The 22,533-nt window shown below is 35.8% G+C and overlaps 2 protein-coding genes across 2 annotated transcripts; both read left to right on the forward strand.

The window, feature by feature from the left end:
* The first annotated feature begins 2,683 nt into the window (after positions 1–2,683).
* LOC114757356 (MADS-box protein SVP) lies at positions 2,684–6,215 on the forward strand. The gene is made up of 9 exons (XM_028946379.1): positions 2,684–2,759; positions 2,984–3,178; positions 4,644–4,722; positions 4,901–4,956; positions 5,049–5,148; positions 5,247–5,288; positions 5,496–5,537; positions 5,652–5,788; positions 5,887–6,215. The coding sequence occupies exons 2-9, from the start codon at positions 2,997–2,999 to the stop codon at positions 5,903–5,905; spliced, it is 657 nt and encodes a 218-aa protein (XP_028802212.1). The 5' UTR covers positions 2,684–2,759; positions 2,984–2,996; the 3' UTR covers positions 5,906–6,215.
* A 6,654-nt stretch (positions 6,216–12,869) lies between these two features.
* Positions 12,870–22,508, forward strand: LOC114757319 (probable ubiquitin-like-specific protease 2B). The gene is made up of 18 exons (XM_028946324.1): positions 12,870–13,174; positions 14,540–14,796; positions 14,881–14,968; positions 15,072–15,121; positions 15,425–15,622; positions 15,703–15,778; positions 15,948–16,056; positions 16,449–16,505; positions 17,310–17,441; positions 18,123–18,323; positions 18,414–18,469; positions 18,546–18,639; positions 19,076–19,169; positions 19,386–19,505; positions 19,763–20,170; positions 20,574–21,477; positions 21,570–21,614; positions 22,180–22,508. The coding sequence occupies exons 1-18, from the start codon at positions 13,024–13,026 to the stop codon at positions 22,506–22,508; spliced, it is 3,369 nt and encodes a 1,122-aa protein (XP_028802157.1). The 5' UTR covers positions 12,870–13,023.
* The last annotated feature ends 25 nt before the right edge of the window (positions 22,509–22,533 follow it).

The raw sequence follows: 22,533 nt of genomic DNA on the forward strand, positions 1-22,533 counted from the left end.
AGACATAAATTCACTTTGTCTCATATATTTATCTTTTTTCCTTCACAAAGTAGCTACACGCGTTAAATATTTTATCAAATAATAATTCTAACTAATAATACACATGATTAATAATAATATTTTCAAAATAATAATATTTATTTATTACAAATAATTAATTTAAATAATTTTTTAATCTATTCAGATAAATCACTCAACTCTTATATTAACTACTGAGAGTATAACGTAATAAAAAGCATGACAAACTGATTCCACACAGCGTTAGGAAATTATCTATAAATTTAACATGAAAATCAGACCAGATAGTCACGAGCAATCACCTTTATAGATAAGAGAACTAGCCTCATCAGTGCTATGACAACGGTAAACTAATCAATCAAGTTCGGGGAAGATGTCCCTTAATCATGCGAGAAATTAGTTCCTGGAGCTTTATAAACTAGCCGATGAAACTAAACCATACAGACGTCGAAAATCTGGGCTCGTTGTCTATGTAATATAGCTAGCGTGTTGTTTTTGTTTTTTGGATACATATCCAGTATACTGTACTACCCCTGGTCCTATTTATGAAATTTTATTTGTAAACTGCAAATCTACAGATGGGGTCAGAGGTAATACTACGTAATTTGACATGACAGTCTTCCACAAGAAGTAAATAAAAACTTTGAGAGTCCTGTAACAATTAACACCGCAGGTTGTACCACGCAGTTTAACATGACAGTCTCCCACAAGAAGTAGATGAAAATGTTGGGTCTGGAAATATTTTAATAAGCCTAATTATGATCAGGACCGGAAAATATCATACGGATGGCTTTGGATGGATTCGGACGCACATCTCCTCCACAAAGGGCCAATCCCAACGTTCTGCGTTTGAAACCAATCCCATCGTACGTTAATCCCAGTATTATTTATGATTTTTAATAAGACTTTTGTCTTATTTGCTTTAGTTATTTTTTTTCGGCCGGGAATTTACTTTGGTTACCTAAACAATGAACCCTGGCCACATAAATAATCTAGGCACGGGACTTTATGAAATCAGCTGCATATAATGACAAAGAATATAAATGAATGAATATCCCTCTCCACCAACCGGGCCCATAGCTGATATACGGCATTGAACTTTCATCCTCAATATGCCTCATAGTGTAACCATAATAATTGTAATAATCAACGTAAGGAGTAAGGACGGACAGCTAGCGTAAAGAGGGTCATTATCGAAATGAAATGAGCGCAGCTGGAAAACGGGGCACGATTTGATGTACGGACTACGGAAGAAAGTTGACAAAGATAAAGAGAGTTATTATCTAGAGAAAAAAGCAGCATATTTCACCATCTCTCTGTGATCATCATATACTACCTTCTATCCTAATTAGGACACTTTATTTATATCTTTTATTTTAATTATAAAATCTCGTTTAAAATTTATAAATTATTTTTAATTTGATTTTAAATATAAATTCCACTCTGTTTTGTTTCTTATATTTATTTGTTTTTTTAGGGTAGTCATAGATTAAAGTTTTATCAAACATTAAAACCAATACACTTGATCAATAAGAGCATTTTAAAAAAGACATCACCTATCTATTACAAATAACTAGCTTCTTAAATCTATTCAAATTAATAACTAACTTTATATATATATATAAAAGATCAAGGGAAGGTAATATATCGCTACTACCTCTGATCCTTAATATAAGAGCTAATTAATTAACTTGAATAGGTTAATAAAACTAGTTAAGTTGGTTATTTGTAATAAATAAGTGTTATCTTGCCTAACATATCCTTACTAATCAAATGTATCGGTTAGAACTACTATTATTACAAAAACTATCTCTAAAACAAATAATAAATATAAGAGATAAAGTAAATTAAAACCTTATATTTAGGAACAAAATAAAAGTTAAACAAATACTTATATTAAAAACTGAAAGTATTTGGCCAAAAAAAGATTGGAAGTAGTACTACCTCAAATCCTTAATATAAGACATTGTTTGACTTTTATTTTAGTCATAAATATAAGACCTCAATCCACTTTGTCTCTCATATTTATGCATTTTTTCTAAGGTAGTTATCATAATAATGATAGTTCCAACCAATACATTTGATTAGTAAGGATATTTTAGGAAAGACAACACCTATTTGTTATAAATAACTAATTTAATTTTTTTTAATATCATCAAATTAGTTAACTAATTTTTATAATTAGAATCAAGATGGCACTAATTAACCGCAGTCTTGTTCTCTCTGTATCTTAACTACATTTGGCTATCTTAAGTTCCTAGCCAAGATGTAATCAAGTTCCAGGTGAAAAAAAACCAAGATGTAAGACTTGTTTGGATTGATTTATAAGTAGTTTTTTAAACATGATTTACGAAATACGAGGTAAGTATGTGAGGAGAGTTTTATCTCGATTTACATGAACTTGTTTAAAAGCTCGTTTTGAACGGAGCTCTAAACAAGCCCATAATAATGTCATCAGGAGACAAGTCCCGTCCCCGCCCACCCTTTAGCTATAAGAAGGAAAGCTTCCTCTTTCCTTTCTCGAAAAACCACCATTTCCGCGTAGGTCTCTCTCCCCTTCTCTCCTGTGCATCGCCTAATACTTAACTCCTGTTCCTGATATAATATTATTTTCTTCTCTGGGTGGATTATTTTCTCAACTTGCTCTTCTATTTTTGTTTATTTTAGCTTTCAATAACCGAGGTCCGCAGCAGTTAGCTCGCAAGGTCAAAGAAACTAAAATCAAAACCCCACAAGTCAAAGTAAGCTCCCATGTATAAGATTCCTCTTTGTCCGTAAGCTTTTCTGGGCTGGTTCTTTCCCAGATCTGGAACTCGGTGGTTCATATGTTAGGGTTTCATAATTTTATGCTATTTTTTAAAGCTTTCGTTTTTAAGTTATAACTCGCATATGTCTCTGAGACGTGTATGTGAGAACGTACACGTATGAACAGTAAGAGACGCTTGATGACCTTATTTTTCTGCAGAAGGGGAAAAGAAATGGTGAGGAAGAAGATCAAGATTAGGAAAATCGACAACATAACGGCGAGGCAGGTGACATTCTCAAAGAGGAGGCGAGGGCTCATCAAGAAAGCTCAAGAGCTAGCTGTTCTCTGCGATGCTGAGGTTGGTCTCATTATTTTCTCTGCTACAGGAAAGCTCTATGATTATTCCAGCTCCAGGTATATATTTGCGCTGTTCTCACTTCTCTCAGTTCTCTCTCTTTTCAGTACTTTAGCTTATATATCTAGCATCAGTAACTGGGGATGTTATGAGCCATGAGCCCGTGAGTGTTTAGCGACTGTGTAATGAAGTTCTTAAAGACTGTTTTTCCCTCCCTAATTTTATGCTGAATGAACCAAGTGCATATTAAGTGCGTATTCACGGAGAGTGGAGAGTACGGACCAGATCTTACCTCGTATCCCTATTTTCTTTATACGAAAATGTTATAATAGATAGTTATCATGTATTCTAGTTATAGATAAGAAAGAAATTATTGATCATGAAGAAGAGCTTTATGTATATATGTTACTCTTCGGCGGCTTTCACAACTAAACATCTACCACGTCTTTGAAAAAGGCTGGGGGGAAGATGAGACACCCCCAGCCCTAGCAATTAATGCTGGCAACCTTAAGAGCGTTACTACGGCGGGTGCCAAGTTATCCGGATATAAGTTATTTTCTAACACGTGATTTACATTTCTGAAGTTATTAATGCGGGAAACCTTAATTACTGTGTGATGAAGAAACATATATCTCGCGCGCGCGTAGATTGGTAATGCCTCAACTTGTCATTAATGAACTGACTAATTTAACCATACAGATAAGAGCATAGCAACTTTTAGAAATATCTACTTAGTAATTGTCTTTATGTAACTCTATCAGGATACCAACTTTGTCCGCCTGGTAGCGATCGATGGCTGCCGATTAGTTGGCTGAGTTGAAAATATACGAGAGATTTAGCTATCTATCTTGTAAATTGCACGTATATATTTTACTCGCACGCTCACTTGAAATTAAAGATCGATATGTTGAGTGAGTGAGTAATGTTTATGAGCTGAAGAGTCTGACTTCTTTGTTACAAAATGAATCTATCTGGTATATTGTCACACGTCTCACTTCATTCTTTTCTTTGCAGTATCGTTCTTGAACTCGCTCTTAAAATTGAATTGTCATTATTGGTGCTATTTATCTATATGTTCATTTATCATTACTGATGTTACATAGGGTCATTCACATCTAGCTACCTGCATACGTCATTCTGCGGCACAGACATAGATAATTCCTTGTTTCTCCTTGCAAGTGTATTTTGACAAACATGGTGACCTAACGAAATATATGTGTGAGGTGCCAGCTTCTGTGTGGTATTATTGTATGGTGCTTTTGTTTTGTTTTGTTTTGTTCACATGGGTGTCAAATTGAGAAGATAACTACTGAAATGTATATCGTATTGTGATAAATTGAAATTCCTGCATATTGAAAGCTGCTGCTTCCAGCAGTGTCAGGTGACAAAAATCTTAACAACCTAAAATCGTTTAGAAGTGACAGATAATCGTTAAATAATTGATGATTTCAAGTATTATGTTATAATTAAATTGATTTAATCTTGCGACTTACATTATTTTTTGGCTCTTTCTTTTGTCAATAGCATAAAGGACATAGTTACAAGGTATAATCTGCACTCTCATGGCACTAATCCAGTGGACTGTCATTCCCTAGAGTTGCAGGTATAGCAAGAAATTATTAAGGCTTGTCGTTTTTCGATTTGTAATTATAAAATTGAAAAGTCATGAGATGTGATGTAAGTTAAAAGCAAAGTCAATTTTCTTTTCTGTTCCTTATTGTGTTCTCATGTTCCTCAAATATGCAATGATTGGTCTTTTTTTAATCTTGTTTCGGATCCAGAACAGCAGTGACAGCAGATTGAGTAACGAGATAGCTCATAAAACCCACGAACTTCGGTATCTGAAAATCTTCCAATTTTCTCGATTAAAATAACTTAAACGTCATTTATTCAAAACTCCAATTTCTTCCATATTTTAATATTGATCAGGCAGCTGAAGGGTGAGGATCTTGAAGGACTTGACCTCGATGAATTGCAGAAGCTGGAGAAAAAGCTTGACGTAGGACTCACTCGCGTGAATCAGATTATGGTATGTGTGTGTGTGTAAGCATCTCCACCTCATTTGAACGCTAATCTCTATTCCATACATGTATGTATTCTAACACATGACACAATAATTGCATTTAGGATAAGCGGAATATGAGTGAAAGGGCTGAACTTCAGATGGAGGTTTGTCCAAATATGTAGCTTCATAAGGATCAAAGTTATAGTTCAATTGCAAATCAAAACAATTAATAGCACAGATCTCTGGTCTCCTTAAAGGATAATCTGCTTGCTAGTTCTAATAAAGTTGATAATTGTTATCTGCTTTTATGCGACTCCAAGTTTCTTACCATTCATTTTGTTCTTTGCGATCACGACATTCCTCGACTGCAGGTAGACGAGTTGGCCAAAGTGAACAGGCAGATAAAGCAGAAGGTAAATTGAGAATTAAGAGAACATTTTATATGGCTACGAGCGATATATATTATTATACGTGCCGTATTATCTCCTTCGAGTTTAATTTGCTGAGTTAAAAGCGGAGGGTCGCAGGTGGCTGTTATATGTAAAGGAAAAGACCCCATGATGATGAACTCAGATATGGGCACGCAGAAGGGTTTTTCGTCAAAAGCTGTGAATAATGGCTTACTTGTCGATGATGATTCCTCCAACATATCTCTGAGGTTAGGGTAAGTGACCTGATCCTTGGAACCTGACGTTATAAGTTCAAACTCTTCCCAAAAATCGTTCTTCTGTTTGTGTTAACATTCTCGTTTGGTTTTCTCAGGCTCCCCTTCTCTTGTTGAAGTTGAAGGATACGACATTTATGTCCTTGTCGTCTCGTTGAAAATCTTGTTCACTTGCCACTGGCTTTTGTTGGATGGTTATTTAATTATGAAGAACTGGATGTTTTTCATGGTTTGTTCTTATTTTTAAGTCCCTGACTAGTTCTTAGAAAGATTGAATCTGCTCCTTAAGTAAATAGGTCACTGATGGGTATGTTTGCTATTTCTCTACTTGTCTGATAGAAAAGAAAAGGTCATCCGTGTTGGCAACCCGGACAATTGAAAAGTTCTCAATATACTTGTTGATCATTTTTCCGAAATTTTATTCAAACACTCTTAATTGTGTCTATAAATCAATTTTAATAAGTTTTATTTAAATCTAAGGTTGATCCAGATACCAAAAAACCTTTGACGCTATTTACTTGCAATCTGTTTTGTAATAAATGTATTCCTGTGAGCAGCCGTCATTCTCTCTCTTCATCACCTGCATGACAAGCATGTTGTAAAGAAAATCAAACAAGGCCAGCAGATTTCTCCCTGACTATTTTAAGATTTAATCGCCGTTTGCTAAAAAATTAGATATTTCGTGTTATTATTCGTGCCCAGTGTTTGTGAAATTAGTCCTGTTTCGTTGGCTTGGTGCATCCTTGACTTCGCTGGACAGAGATCTGTTTCCTTGTGACAAACTGACAACCTTGCAGAGTTTGTTTGGTTTAATTTTTGCTGTCCGCGCAACATCTATTGTGAGTCTTTAATTTTAACTGACTCTTAATTTATCTGCAGCGTTCATACGTCTTCTATTGATAAAATATTATTACCTCGTGACTTTAATATATCTTCTAGTTTAATTTTTATTTTGATTTTAAATATAAGATTTTAATATATTTTGTCTCTTATATTTATATATAATTTTTTCAAGATCCTTTTTAATAATAATAATAATTTTAATTAATATATTTGAGGTTTGTTTGGAATGGTTTATAAATAACTTTTCAAATGTGATTTATAGAATACGAGGTAAGTATACGGAGGAATTTTATCTCAGTTTGTGTGAAAGTGCTTATAAGCACTTTTATAATGTTGATCCAAACAAGCTTTTGATTGTCAAGGATATTTTTAAAAAAATAACAAATATTTATTATAAATAATTAATTTAACTTATTTTTTTAATTTAATTAAATTAGTCAATTAATTTTTATGTTTAGGATCGTATATAGTATAATTTATTCACAAAAATTTTTTTACAGGGCTCGAGGGACTAATTTAAATGTTGTCATTTTCATGGTTGATTACGTTAGGATTAGAAGTGGAAAAAAAATAATCTTGTGCTAACTTTGAGTCTGGGATGAGCAATCAAAGGAGGTTTCCCCCACCCATTTAGGCAACGCTTCTGCCCACAGTTTGTGCTCCCTCAATAAGCTCCAAAATAAGCTCCTATTCGTAGCTTATTTCCAACCCATGATAAGCCAGCTTATTTTTCAATAAGCCCGATATATTTTAAGCTCTCCCAAACATCATCAGAATTTCTAATTGGGCTTATGCCCAAAATATAAGCAGCTTATGGGCTAATTTAAACCCTGCCAAACAGGCACGTCCGTTTGGATCAGCGATTGGAAAAGCAGCTTATAGAAAAAGTAGCTTATGAAAAAATGAAGTTGGTAAAAGTTAAATTGGATAAGCTGAATTGTGTTTGGATTGAAGTTCAGACAAGTTAGTTTACAAAAATGAGATTGGTAAAAGCTTGTTTGGATTATAGTTGAGTAAAAGTAATTTTGGCTAAAAAATTACTAAAATGGGCATGAATTTTAATAAATAATGAAACATGATGAAAAATTGATTTAAGACAATACAATAAAATTAAAATAAAATAATATGAAGAAATAAAATTTAATGAGTGGATTAAATTATAAAATTTTTAAAAAATCAAAAAATATTTGAAATATAAAGTGAAACATGAAAAAAAAAAAGAATTGAGATAATATAATGAAGAGGTGAAATTTAGAGTGAATTAAAATTGAAAAATTTAGAGAAATCATAAAAAATATTAGGCAAATAAAAGCAAAACATAATTTGAACGGATAAAACTGTTTTGAACTCCAATTAGTAGTATTGCGACAAAGTGAAATGAAATAATAATATTACATAATTAATTAATTGATAAGCTATGGATAATTTGGTCTCTGATTGCATCACGGACGCGATTCATATGAGATGAAGACTGTGAATTGACATTTGAAGGTGATGGTTGACTAGCTTCAGTCTAATCATGTTCGCCAATTATATTACCATCTTCAGCTTGTTGAAAATAGAAGTCAGAGCTTGAATGTCTCCTTATAAGGTTATGAATGGCCATTGTTGCACAAACCAAGTACACTTGTGTTTGGAAGTCGTAACTGCGCATATTTCGTAGGATTTGAATCTATTCTTCCAGACACCGAATGTTCTTTCTATTGTGCACCTTAAACTGGAATGATAATAATTGAAGGCTTCGTTACTATTTCGGAATCCTACTTGTCGTCGGAAGTCCGGAAGGTGGTAGCGCTCAGATCTGTATGGACCTAGATATCCATTTGGTGTTGGATATCCCGCATCAACCAAGTAATATTTCCCTAAAGATTCATGAAACAATTTCAGACGTTATGAAATGAATGAAAATATAAAATAATTAAAAACGTGCATGATTGGAACATATAAACATATACCTGGAGGTGGATGAGGGAAATTTAGAGATGAATTTGTAATAGCGCTGTCAAATATACGAGCATCATATGCAGATCCCTCCCATCCTGCCAAGACAAAAGTGAAATACATATCCCAATCACATACAGCCATGACATTTTGTGATGGATTTCCCTTTCTGCCAATAAATCTATCTCGTTTTGCAGCGGGGACAACACACGGTATGTGAGTACCATCAATTGCTCCGATTGCGTCCTTAAAAAATGGATAATAACGTGGATCATTCTCAATTTTTCTATGAGTTTCACGAAATGTAGGATCTACAGGTCGAATAAGTTCACTTGATAGGCTAAGGCAAGCTTGTAGTACATTGTGAAAGTGCCTACTTACAGTTTCCCCTGAACGTTGAAACGTTTCCTGGATCATCCTATTACATTGTCCATGTGCAATCGTATTTAACAACATCGCGACCACTTCTTCAATTCCTACGTACCTAGACTTTCGCAAACCATGTTCCTCCAATTTAGTACATAAGAGGTGGAAAACATGTTTATCCACTCTAAACATTTCAGGACATCGATCATCATGCCCATTCATAATGTCTTGTACCCATAAATTTCCTGTTTGCTCACTAGTTCTACAGGGTTGTTTAAACATATACATTTCACAGTAATGACCAACCAATGCACCTACTGCTTCATATTGTGTTAATTCCTCATTAATCATGGATAACCGTCTTGAATGGTCATCTTCATTCCACTGTGAATCATCATTCCAATCCCTCAAAGTATCTTCATTCCACAGTGAATCATCATTCCAATCCCTCAAAGTATTTTCATTCCACTGTGAATCATCATTCCAATCCCTCAAAGTATTTTCATTCCACTGTGAATCATCATTCCAATTAGCCATTTGGAGTTAACCCTGTAACTATAATAACAACAAAGTGTAAGCATTATAAGGACTACACTAAACCCCATGTAAATAATTTTCATACTACAAACAGAAAAACCAAACACATAGATGACAATTAGAAATTAGAATAAATATATTACATAGTCATTATTAAAGTTCCTACAACAAGTCACATCAGTTCAGGTTCAAACAGCAAACATTTCAAGTTAACAAGTGCAACAACTAAATCCTATTCTAGAGGTGCCTACTTCCATGTGTCTGGATCTTGTGTTGCCGGTATTAACCACGCCAACAACTTCCTTCTATCATGCATAAACTCCAAATAGGCTCGCCTAGCCCACCTCAACCGCGTAAGCATCTTGGCACATGCATAATATAGTTGATTGTCATCATTAAGCTCCTCAACGGTAGTCAGGTGTGCTAAAACCTTGTCAACTACTTGGGGATCTTCAACCAGTGCTGCTGCTCGCTTGTCAGAAGCAGCTGCTATAACACTAAGACTATCAGAAATTTTAGTAGACGCTGCAACTTTTTTCTTCTTCTTTACATCAGACGTCTCACCCCTCTTCCTCTTTCCATAGCTTCCTGAGCCACTTGGTCCAGTACTCGCAGGGGTTTTAAGTTGCAACCGGCAAAGTCATCGGTGAATCTTGCACTGGTTGTTGGGTCAACTCCAAAATTTTCATCTTCACTGTCCCCTGACCCTTCCTGTTGGTCCAGGCCAACTCTATAAACATCCTCCTCCTCTTCTATACCAGCCTGTGTCACAGGTGTCGACTGGGGCTGTGAGGCTGATGGTGCATACATATACTCTCCCGAAGCCACAACATCTTTGAATATTTTCTGCAGCTCTGATGCAAACATCAACCCCTGATATCTAAATTTCTTGAAATTAGGGTCAACCTACATTACATTAACATAATTAGGCAAAATCAAACAAAGTCGTAACGGATATTCAAAATTAAAACTCAACCAACGGAAATAATTACCAGTAATTTTCGTTGCCACCACTCATCGGAGGCCAAAATCCTATTTGTGGCTATATCATAACCAATCCCAGTCTCTCCAGACATCAGTTTATCCCACAATTTCCAATCTTTTCGCAATATATCAAATCTATTCTTCAATTGCCTTCTGTCATACATTCTCCCGCTCCTTTCTTGAAAGTTCTTTTCAATTTTTCCCCAACCAGGCCTTGTAAATGATGTTCCTTGTCGTTTCTTGTGCACTATTTGCTCAGCATAAACATCGATTAGAATCTTTGTCATGTAAGGATCCCATGTCGCTTTTCCCTTATCATTGTCCATTTCTTTATCTTTTTGATGGAAACAAAACTAACTGAATCAACCAAAACCCTAAATATGTAATAATGAAAGCCACATTATGTAATCACCAAACAAACATATATACTATTTTCTTAATATTATTGTAAATGCATTTGTTATCAAAACTCCAATTATTATTATGAAGTCGTCAAATATTTATTAACACATCATAATTGCAAAAACTGTTTTGCTTTCTTATTCAAAAACTCAATTAATCAATTGTTTTTCTTATTGTTTGAAAAAAAATTGTTCATCTTTCAATTAGAACTGCCATATTTTAACAGAAACTTAATTAATAACGACTTATTTAATAGAAATTTAATTAGGGAAGACAATTCAGTAGTTAATTACGTTATTAAAAACCAGCATTATAAGGACTAAAAAATTGTTATCAAATTACTTTCTTCAATCTATTTCACATAAAACCATTGAATGATCAGTGTAACACTCTCATATACACTTCAATCTATTTCACATAAAAAATGTTTTTTTGTACATTTTTCTTTCAAAATTCCAGGACCATTGCAACCGAATGATCAGTGTAACACTCTGATATACACATATACACAAGCTCATACGCACTTATACAATATCCAGAATGATCATCACGTTTTCACCACAAAAAAAAAGAATGATCATCACGTATACAAGCTCTACGTTCTGCTCCCCGTTAATTCACCTAAACCCACCAGCAAGCACAGCCACGCGACGTCTAAAAACCAGAAGGCAAACAATAAAATTATCCACCAGCCAGCAGGAACAGAGGACCACAAAACCACCAGCGAACAGAGGCTGGCGACCATGAAAATACCATGAAAATAAAAACAACTACCGGCCAGAAATAGAGCACCGCAACAAACCAGACGGAAAAAATAATAAACCGAACAGCGGCGACAGAGAACTCTTGACTTCCACCGGCGACAGCAAATCCAAGCAAGAATCAAACCAGAAAAGAAAGAAAAAATTTTACTCACCGAATGTTACAGATCAACCGAATTGAAGGCAGCCAGAGATAGATCCCACCGTGTATCAGACTCGCAAGACAAGATCCACGCACAGCTCGAAACCACAGGTAGACGGCGGCGACCTCAGTTGCAGACGGCGGCGACCTCAGTTGCAGACGGCGGGACCAGCTCGGACTTGCAAGGAAGAAGCACCTCTAGCCGACCACGGACACCTCACACCCACGACTCGAAGCGCACGACGATGACAACGCCATAACTCACGGCGACCAGAGAGGGACCTTCAGCGGGGCGACCTTCAGCTCACGGCGTGCGACTCCTCAGTGAAAAAGACACGAGTTGTGAGAGGAAAAGAAAAATGGGAGAGGAAAAAAAGGAACTGAGCATCTGACATGTAGGAACGGGCAAGAGAGAATCTCTTTTTTTTCCCCTGCTAAAAGCTCTTCTGGGCTAAGCATAAGCTCCTTCCTCTAGCTTATGATTCTTGGGCGTTCTATCAGGCTTTTTTTCTATAAGCCCAATTGATTTTAAGTGAAACCAAACAGGTCTTGCAACCCAGCTTATTTTTAAATTTAAGCTGACTTTAAGCTCATTTTAAGTGAATCCAAACAGGCACTTAATGTGCGGAATGGATAATATAATCTCTAATAGCGGGCTCTTTATCAAAATAACAGAAAACGAACAAACACTACGCATACTTAGATATAAATAATATTATTCAACATAATATTTATATTGATTTTAATATGATAATTTGCTCAAGGAACATAGTAGTCCTGAAAAGGAAGAAAATAAAAAAAATGGACAGAAAAATGTGATCAAAATAAAAAAGAATGTGAAGGTGGAAATAAGTGAGAATTATTGGCATGAAATTTAAATTTATAATACACCCAGATAGGCAAATACGCGCGCACACGGAGACATTGATCGACGAGGACCATGAAAGAAACGGCGGTTTGATCCGCTTGTAAATATAATAATGATTTTTTTGGCAACCATATTATTCATTATTTCGTTCCTTTCTTTTTATCCGTACTACAGTAGGTTGACGGGAGGAACGTTGAAGCTTCGTTTGGAGGTTTCGGAGAAGCGTTTTTTAATAATTGGTGAGATTTACCCATTTAGGGCACTCGCCAAAGGAGTCCAGAGTTCCTCCAGCTAGCTAGGATCTCTTTGCCCCCATTTCCCGGCTTTCGTGCCAACTCACTGAGTCCACTCAACTCGTCCGTGTGTGCCAGCCCTTGCCGTATCGGGGACGATGAACGAGTCTCCGCGCAGAGATCATGGAGTGTTTGATTTCAAGGAAGAAGACGAGATTGCTGACATGGCTACGGAGAAGCAGCTCAATAAATTCAATAACTCTTCCCTCGGTGATCAATCCGTTTTGAAGTACGAGTTTCTGGGATATGGTACGGCGATTTTCAAATTAATATTTTTTGTGTTAATATTACGTTCCTTCTGTAGCTGGGGTATCTCGATGTATCTGCCATGGTCTTCGGGAACTTTAGCCGAGGGATACCTAGAGGTTACTTAGTAATCCTGTGAGTTGTTTGGAGTCAATGGAGATGAGCGGGTTGGAATTTTTCTCCAAAATTGGTATTATCACTACCATTATGGCTTTATATACACACGCATACATGTATGTATATTTGTGCGTTAGTGTGTACGGGAATGCACATGTTTGTTGATTAAATGTCGATGCTTCCCTGAGAAAGGGGGCGCTGCCGCGCTGCTGTGTCGGAATTGAAAATTTATCGACTTCATGTACAGGTTATTGTTTGGTGTAGATGGGATCTGGTTATAAACGGCAGTGCATTAAGCAAGAAGCTGTGCTAATTTTTGCTTTTGCCTGGGTCACTGTTAACGTGGCTTCACAGGCTTAGTGAAAAATTTGAGGACGTAGTTTTTGCCAGTAAATTGCCCATAATATTTTGACAACTGTGTTCTAGGTTCTCTGCTTTAGGCATATGCAGAATGTCAGCTTTCATTGACTAAATTAACACTCTTAAGCATAGTTATATACTCTTCAATTCTTCAATTGACCTTCCGACTTTTCAGCTATTATCTAATGACCTAATCTTAGCGTTTAGGATAGACTAAATTGAGTTGAAGTCCATAGAATCAATAAGCTGATCACATATGATGCACTGATCGTCGTACATGTCAAACTGAATACTCTATTTTAACAATTGGAGTTATATAACTATGACGTGTCTGTAAACAATTTTGGTTTCTTTTAGAAAGAAGAAATGCTTCTATGAGATTTATCTATGCCAAGTTATGAAATTATCAGAGTTAAAAGGGCTCAGTATTTTAAGAATTCTAAAATTTGTGTTTTGATGATGCAATTTAAAAAATGGCAAGAGTTAACTACCAATTGGAGAACCTTTCACTTTGTCAGTTTTCAATTGGAGAACCTGATAGCAAAGAGCCAAAGATACAAGTAACTGTTCATATATTTTTGTTATTTGGAAGCACCTTGATGGGGATGGAGACTTTTATATTTAACCTTGAATTTAAATTAGATGAGCCAGGAAGGGGATACCTCTCATGGTTTCTATAGTGTGGTCAAGGAGTTAATTCCCTGAAGGTACAATTGGTTGACTCGGGATTAAGAATTCTCCTTAAAAAAAGGTTGAAATTTGAAATTGAAATAAGAAAAGAAGATATTTGAGGTTCATAGTCTTGCTCTTTTGGTTTGATTTTTTTTTTTTTTGCTCCTTTAAGTCTTCTCGTTTTGGTGAATTGCATTCAATCTTAAATGGTCTTTACAGTCTCCCCGGTGGACAAGGTCATTGTGAATGATCATGATGGTGGAAGTATCCCTAGTGTTGATTTTGATGGAATTCGTGGTGACTTTATCTCGGAAAAGGGTGTTTCAGACCCCACTTTGGGCCCATCAGAAGCAAAGTTTGATTATGAAGAGGATTCTGAGTTGGAAGCTTCCCAACAATCAAAAGATACAAGTGGTGTTGGACCTTCACCTGGGATGAGCCAAACGGATCCTGCCCTTTCAGGGTCCCCTTCCAGTGTACTGTAACTTTCATCCGTAACATTACGTCATAAAGGAATTTTTTTATTACGGAATTCATATTTATGTTTTAGACCTTTTCAGAACGGATCAGTTGGTGCTATATCAGAAGCCAATGAGTGTTTTACTGACAGTACTCCATCTACTCCTGTCTCCGGGAATACAGAGAATGGTGTATTTTATCATACCTGAACATATGATATTCATTAATGCCATTACATATGATTTAGAAACATTTTGTTTCATTACTCATTAAACTTTTTTAACAATTTCAGTTTCATTGAATGGCTGTGGATTGAACTGCTGCATAGAAGATTCTGACATGGTAACTTAACCTGCTTCCGTTAAAGAAATGGATTTCTGTAATGTTGAGGGACTCTTGATTTAGTACAGTTTTGGCTGTTCTTGTTCTGTCTTGTGCTTGCCATGCTATGAACTGGTTTGAGTCTCTGGCCTAAGTCACAATTGTTTATTGTTTTTCTTTCTCGATAATATAATATAAATAGAAGCTATTGAGGCTGCAAAATAAGTACTTTGTTAGCTCCATTGTACCTTTATATTCAAGTACTCTAGTACTGTTTTCCTTGTATATTGTGCTGACTGTTAATTTCATTTGTGCAATATTCAGGACGATGCAGATTTGGAAGTTGTTCTTCATCCTGATTACATCATATATCAGGATAATTATTATTTGGGGACAAAGTTAACATTTACTCATTGTGGCATCAAGATTAATTTTTCAACAGCATGTGGAAAGCAAGGGGCCTCCGACTTCGACTGGGCAATTGATGATGTTGTTGATATTAGGTGTAATTTGTTCCAAAGTGTGAGTTTAATAATCCAAATGAAACTTGGTGGAAATATTTATTTTTTAATGCTGCAGTTCCTGATGTTTACTTTGTTCAGAATGAAACTGTGATGATGAAGATTCGTGTAATTTCCAGCAGTGCATGCCTATCAAATAATGTTGACAGAACTGAAGGTCAGTGTTAAAATTTTGTTCATTGAGCATTTCTTTTAAAGGAAAAAAATCGTATAAGCCTTTCATTTTTGGATTATATCTAGTATTATATTATGAGCTCATGAAAGTTAATTATAGTATGCTTTCTTATATGATGCTTATTATAGTTGGATACCTATATTTTTGCTAGGCATTGAGGAATTGAAGGCTGTGCTTGCTGATTCCCATTGGTCCCCCAAACATGAGCAAATCACATCTCTTAATCTGAAATACTCGGCTGTTTGGAATGTTAATCTTGGGTAAGTCTTGAAATGATTTCTTTAATATCTTCCTTGATGTGTTAGCTATAAAGTTTTCGGTTAGGGTCATCTACTGGCTAAAGGTCTAATATATTGATATAGATTGGAACTGTAAACTTTTGATTGCATCATAAGCATCAACCAAACTGTGTTACTAGCAAAAATTGATTTGTATAAATTTTGATGTCATATTATTAATTTTTTTTTTTGAAGCACAGAATTTACTTATTGATTTTATATCTATATGTGGCAGTGAGGGAGGAAGCCTATTATTGACTGTGATGGATTACTGTCATTGTTTGTGGCTTTGTTCTCTTCCTGTTTCTTTGGTGTTCTAAATGCCTTATTGTGTCATTCGAATATTGTATATTTAATTAACTTCGTTTGTGTAGTGGGGATATGGAAGACGATGGAAACAATTTACATGAACCGAAGTTCTACTTCCCTAAGTAAGTAAAATCTATTTATTCCCTTTTTTCGTAATGCCACATATAAGTCATGATGACAACATTCCTTTTGAAAAATAGTTTCTGGCACTTTCCGGCTTCTTATTTCATCAACTTTTACATAATTTAGGCTTTCTGTAAGCCTCCCTTTATCATGTCAGCCGTTCGCTTAGTGGAAGGTGTTCATTTCCTTTGTTTTCTGAAGTGGCAAGTGAGTCATAAAAACAAGGACACTAACTAAAAATTACTTAGCCGTAGAATTGTGCTGAAACTTCTGGCTTAGGATGTTGCGGATATCCTTGGTATTTGTGTTCGAAAAGTGGGGTCGGAACGTGTTTTTCATGCTTAAAAGTAGAATCATGTACATCATTTATTGACATCAGTGAGTGTAAAATTACATTCTGTGCGCTGGGTCCTCTTTAATAAATTTTTTTTTTCCCTGTTAGAGGTGAATGCAAAAGCTCTTGATATCTTGTTTATGCCTGTTAAACATAAAATGCATTGCAGCCTAGTCTTGGTCTCCTGGCTTAAAGTGATACAATATTTCGCGAGCTGTGAGCTTCAAAATATGTATAGGGTATCAAATAGTCTTGTCAATCTGCATGCTCTGAAATCTAAAGCTTATATATCTTTCGCCCAAAAAAAAAAAAAAGTTCTAAAGATTACGTATGATAAAATCTAGAAGAGGCGAACAAAGTTTCGAAGTATACTCTACTAGTGATTGATGGACTTTGGTGCTTCTCATTTGTTCTTTCTTCGTTGTTTGTTCCGGTTAGAGCTCACTAATGTTGTGACTATGTGAAACAGTTTTGATGTGCCTTTTGATGAAGTTATTTATCCAAAAGGGGATCCGGATGCTGTTTCACTAAGCAAGAGAGATGTTGATCTATTACAACCAGACACGTTCATCAATGACACGATAATTGATTTCTACATCAAGTAAGTTTGCACTATGTATGATTTTGTATATCTTGCATATAATATCAAACGAGGTCATCAAACAGGACTTCTTGGTTAACAGTCTATCTAAAGATTTGGTTGTTGATACAACACAATGGTATTGTTTGATCCATGTAGTCATCCCGACCTAGTGGGATACGCCTTCTTCTTGTTGTTGCATATCAATATCGATCAGCTTATGATATAAATTCTATAGCAATTAGCATCAGTCACTAGTCATGAATATTGTGACTCATTCTTCAAACTGTGTGATGCAGTGAACTCACGTGCTTTATAAATTTACTAATCTATTTAGATATCCAATAGGATATGACTGTTTAAAACATACTTCCAATTTTCCACCTTGTTTTGTCCTTTTTACTTGCATATCATTCTCATCAATTCTAGTTATGTGAATAATTGATTTTCCTTTCCCTTTTGCTTGACCAAACTAAGGTGTAGTTATATGATGTTTATAAGATATGTATTGCAAATGAAGACAGATTGTATGTGAACATCTATGGGAAAGAAGATATAGATAAGTATCAAAGGGATTGATGACTGAAGGTTGATGTTGCAAATGTTTAAAATGTATTAAATAAATGTTCTTCATGCTATCCTGCTTAATACATCCTAGTCTTGAAGATGTTTTAAAAGTTTTATACATCTTTATTATGACAGATACCTGAAGAATCAGATAAAAGACGAGGAAAAGCATAGGTTCCATTTTTTCAATAGTTTTTTCTTTCGAAAGCTGGCTGATATGGATAAAAACCCATCAAGTGCTTCTGATGGCAAAGCAGCTTTTCTTCGTGTCCGTAAGTGGACAAGAAAAGTAAATTTATTTGAAAAGGATTATATCTTCATACCTGTAAACTTCAAGTAAGGTTTCTGTCATACTTCTGCATGCCTCTGGTTTTTTTTATCAGAATACTGGTGCTGATCAGCATTTACTTTGGGTTATAATGACAGTCTTCACTGGAGTCTTTTAGTTATTTGTCATCCTGGTGAAGCGGTTACTTTTAATGGTAAGTTCTTGGCTTGTGTAATTGCTGTCTTATGGATCTCTATTCTCAGATAATTATGTTATGAGTCATATTTCAGAGGAATGCCTGGATGAGTCGCTCAAAGTACCCTGTATACTGCATATGGATTCAATTAAAGGAAGCCATAGTGGTTTGCAAAACCTTGTACGTAGGTATGTTAGAGCTTCTTTTTTGTGCCTTTGGATTCTTTCCTTTGCCCTTGACTGAGAAAAGTTGGTGTCTGTGTGTGATTTTTAGGTGCTGCATATAAGAAAGGTATGCATGAGGAGCAGTTTTGATCTAAGAAAACAAAATTACAGAAAAATAAAGCAAAAATAAATGGAAAAAAGACAGTTAAACTGGCAACAAAGTTGCCCAGCCCCCTGTTTGTCCCAAAGAAACTTCCTTGAAATGCTTGAATGATCATTTAAAGAACCAAATTGATGTACATGTGGGTGCTGTCTTTTCCTTGCATTAATTAACTGTGTTTGATTAATAACCCTCAGTCTTTGGGTGGATAGTATAATCCATGTTTGTTTCTCGTATCTTCCCATTTGAACAAGGAACATGGTTAAGTTATATGTTGACTCTGTCTATTAAAATTGACAGTTATTTGTTGGAAGAATGGAAGGAGAGGCAAAAGGACAAATGGGATGAAGACCTTAAATCAAAATTCCTCAACATGCGTTTTCTCCCTCTTGCGGTATTGCCACTTATCATTTACCTGCATTTGAGAAAAATCATACAATTTGGCTAGTTTCTACAAATTTTGTTCTCTTTCAAAATTAGAAATGCATAGAAGCAACTGCAATAAATATGCTTATGATTTATTCTGAGATATTAAGGAAAACCTTTTTGTTCCATCTTCTTGAGGGTTTGTTTGTTGTTACTAATTTTTTGTTATTGAATCCCATGACAGTTGCCACAGCAAGAGAACTCGTATGATTGTGGCCTTTTTCTTCTACACTATCTAGAGCTCTTCCTGGCTGAAATTCCTGAAAATTTCAATCCACTTAAACTAACCAAGTTCTCTAACTTTGTAAGTGGCGTTCCATTTTTCTTTTTCTTGGGAGTTTTCCTTTACTGGAATTGTTTTCATTTTATATGCTTTCTGAGATTAAGTTGTGTAAACTTTTGATCATGAAATGTGTTTACTAAATTTTAGCTGTTGCTCACTGATTTGTCAGTATTTTATCTCTTTTAACATTTCCATGGAAACTATCACCTTTTTATTGATTTTTATGGTTTCTTATAGGATTTGAGTCATTTGACCTGACATGATAAAAAATTTTCCAGCTCAATATGCACTGGTTTCCACCTGCGGAGGCTTATCTTAAGCGAACTCTTATCCAAAGACTAATCTTTGAACTCTTGAAAGACCGCTGTAATGTCTCTGCCTCTGAATACAGTGATGGCCCCCATGATGTCCACTACTTAGGAAATAATGAAAACAGAACAGGAGTTCAGTGTCTTGAAAAGGGGTATAATTCTGCTGGTATCAATGGGCTGCCGACGACATCTCATGCTGCCGAGGGGATTGAGATCACTCTATTATCGTCATCATCATCTTTGGATCCTAATTCAGGAGTGGTTCTTAGGGAGCTTTTCGAGCCTGGAGCTACAGCAGAACTACTGGAACAATGCCAATCTTTTGATCATAGATCATCTGATTACCGTCTCAACAATCCAATGTTCCCAATAGAGGTGTCTTTCTTTTCCCTTTTTTATTGAGAGTGTGTGTGTGTGAGAGTGGTTTTGTGGGGGGTGGGAACGTTCGTGTATGTCTGTGTGTGCATTTGTGCTGTTGAAATTTATCAATTTTTTTCCTCGTCACCTTTAGTGTCCCCACGTGCTTCATTGGGGCATGGATGGTTCCCTCCCCCCAAATTAAAAGTGAGATTTTAAACGTCCGTGATTTGGAGACTTCAATGTCTGGCTTTCAATCTATGAGATGAGTATAAGCACGTCAAATTTCACATGTTTTCTACAAAATGGGTCTTACATTTAAGACTAGAGGAAGTATTTATTATTTACATTGATATTGCAATACTAACCTCTCCCTCCTCCTTTTTCTGTCTCTCTCTCTTTTTCCTTATATTTTTCACAGGAAGATACAGAAAAGCAGTTTATGTACCTGACAACACACGCTAATTACCAGCAAGTGGCGGCAATTTCACCAAGAACCTCTGAGCTGCCTTACTTATCTAGAGGCAGTGGAACGGAGATTTGTCATCAATCAGGGATTAATAGACAAGCAGAAGATGACAAGACTGGGCCTTCCCACGTTGCATCAGATTGTGCTTCTGATGATTCAGATGACGTTGGGGTTATTGAGAATTTTTCAGTTAGAAATGAAGTGGGGTCGTTTGAAGAAGATAAACCCGATGAAAACAATTATTCTTCCATGGGAAATCCTTATGGTTTAACGGAGATCACTGGTTCTGCTAACTTGTCCACATCTATTGTTGTGGAAAGTTCACGAGACTCTGATGTGATAAATAACAGCGACAAGGATGGAATTCTTCACTTGCATCAAGTTTCTGATAAAGTTGATGAGCTGCCTTACTTATCTAGAGGCAGTGGAACGGAGATTTGTCATCAATCAGGGATTAATAGACAAGCAGAAGATGACAAGACTGGGCCTTCCCACGTTGCATCAGATTGTGCTTCTGATGATTCAGATGACGTTGGGGTTATTGAGAATTTTTCAGTTAGAAATGAAGTGGGGTCGTTTGAAGAAGATAAACCCGATGAAAACAATTATTCTTCCATGGGAAATCCTTATGGTTTAACGGAGATCACTGGTTCTGCTAACTTGTCCACATCTATTGTTGTGGAAAGTTCACGAGACTCTGATGTGATAAATAACAGCGACAAGGATGGAATTCTTCACTTGCATCAAGTTTCTGATAAAGTTGATGAGAAGGTAACAGGTGATGGCCGGATGACTGATGAATTTTGTGAGGAACAGGGTGCAAAGAGGAGACGGCTTATGTCCCTGGAATGCGAAAGTGATTTCTTGGGAATCCCGACAAAAGAGTCCTCTTAGCATATGGATGTGAATGAATTCATTTTTTTCTTGGTGGTATTGGATGATTTGTAGGTTCTGCTTTGCCAAAGATGTGTATAGTTCTCCTGCTCTTCACCGGTCATTTCTCCCACTTACGTGTAAAAACATATGCTTCTTTAGATTGACTTCAATCTTAATAGATTTTTTGTTCAGAAAATCTCTTTTGCCGGTGTTTTCATGCATCCCAATTCCCAAGCATACGAGTATATTTTAACGTTGCCTTTTCTTTTTCCCTTCGGCCAAACAAATAAATTATTGGCAACTATCAATTTTTTCATGAAAGATTAAGTTTCTTCTTCTGAAAAATAAGTGTAAAAAAGTAACAATGATGGAACGGTAATTGATACCCCAAAAGCCTCTCGTTGTTTTGTGGATGCAGTTCTGATGTGTAGAAAATGTTGGGCCTTATTTGTGAGGGCTTATAATTACAGAATATGAGATGAATATATGAGGGGTGTTTTATTTCGTTTATGTAAAAGTAAAACATTCTTATTTATAAATATTTAAATAAGCAGATCCAAAAGATGCACTAGGAAAACGTGTGTAGATTGTTGACTTGATGTCTTTGGAGCTCAGGTTGGTTGTAGCAGTGATACTCCGGGTATAATGGAATTCGGTGTTTCTTTGCGCATTTGCATTGCAGGTTCATCCGTAAATCAATGTGCGCTTCCCAAATGGGCTGCTCTTGCTACATGGGCAGATGATGTATTAATTCAGAACGCTGATTTTAGTTATTTCATCAGAACATGTGAAGTGGTTGAAGCTGAATTATGGGCAATCTATAAGGGCTTGCAATTAGCTTGGGACTTGGGTTTAAAAAATGTGACGTTGGAAACGGATGCCCAGAATCTCATTCCGTTAATTCAAAGGAATGATGACTCTGCTTTGGATAGTCTCCTAAGTTGGCAGATTCAAAACCTTTTGGCTCGTCCTTGGCGTGTAGAGATTCAATACTTCAAGAGAAAGGAATAAAGTGGCTGATTTACTAGCTAAAAAA

The sequence above is a fragment of the Neltuma alba genome, unplaced genomic scaffold, assembly GCF_004799145.2.
Source record: "Neltuma alba isolate B1F8T4 unplaced genomic scaffold, ASM479914v2 tig00010592_pilon, whole genome shotgun sequence".
NCBI lineage: Eukaryota > Viridiplantae > Streptophyta > Magnoliopsida > Fabales > Fabaceae > Neltuma > Neltuma alba.

Bases quoted from the DNA above. Each gene is read 5' to 3' on its own strand.
- LOC114757356 (XM_028946379.1), top strand. From the start codon at position 2,997: ATGGTGAGGAAGAAGATCAAGATTAGGAAAATCGACAACATAACGGCG. The intron at 3,179-4,643 runs GTATATATTTGC...TTTTGTCAATAG, and splicing joins TATGATTATTCCAGCTCCAG to CATAAAGGACATAGTTACAA. The intron at 4,957-5,048 runs GTATCTGAAAAT...AATATTGATCAG, and splicing joins CATAAAACCCACGAACTTCG to GCAGCTGAAGGGTGAGGATC.
- LOC114757319 (XM_028946324.1), top strand. From the start codon at position 13,024: ATGAACGAGTCTCCGCGCAGAGATCATGGAGTGTTTGATTTCAAGGAA. The intron at 15,122-15,424 runs GTAACTTAACCT...TGCAATATTCAG, and splicing joins GCATAGAAGATTCTGACATG to GACGATGCAGATTTGGAAGT. The intron at 15,779-15,947 runs GTCAGTGTTAAA...TATTTTTGCTAG, and splicing joins TAATGTTGACAGAACTGAAG to GCATTGAGGAATTGAAGGCT.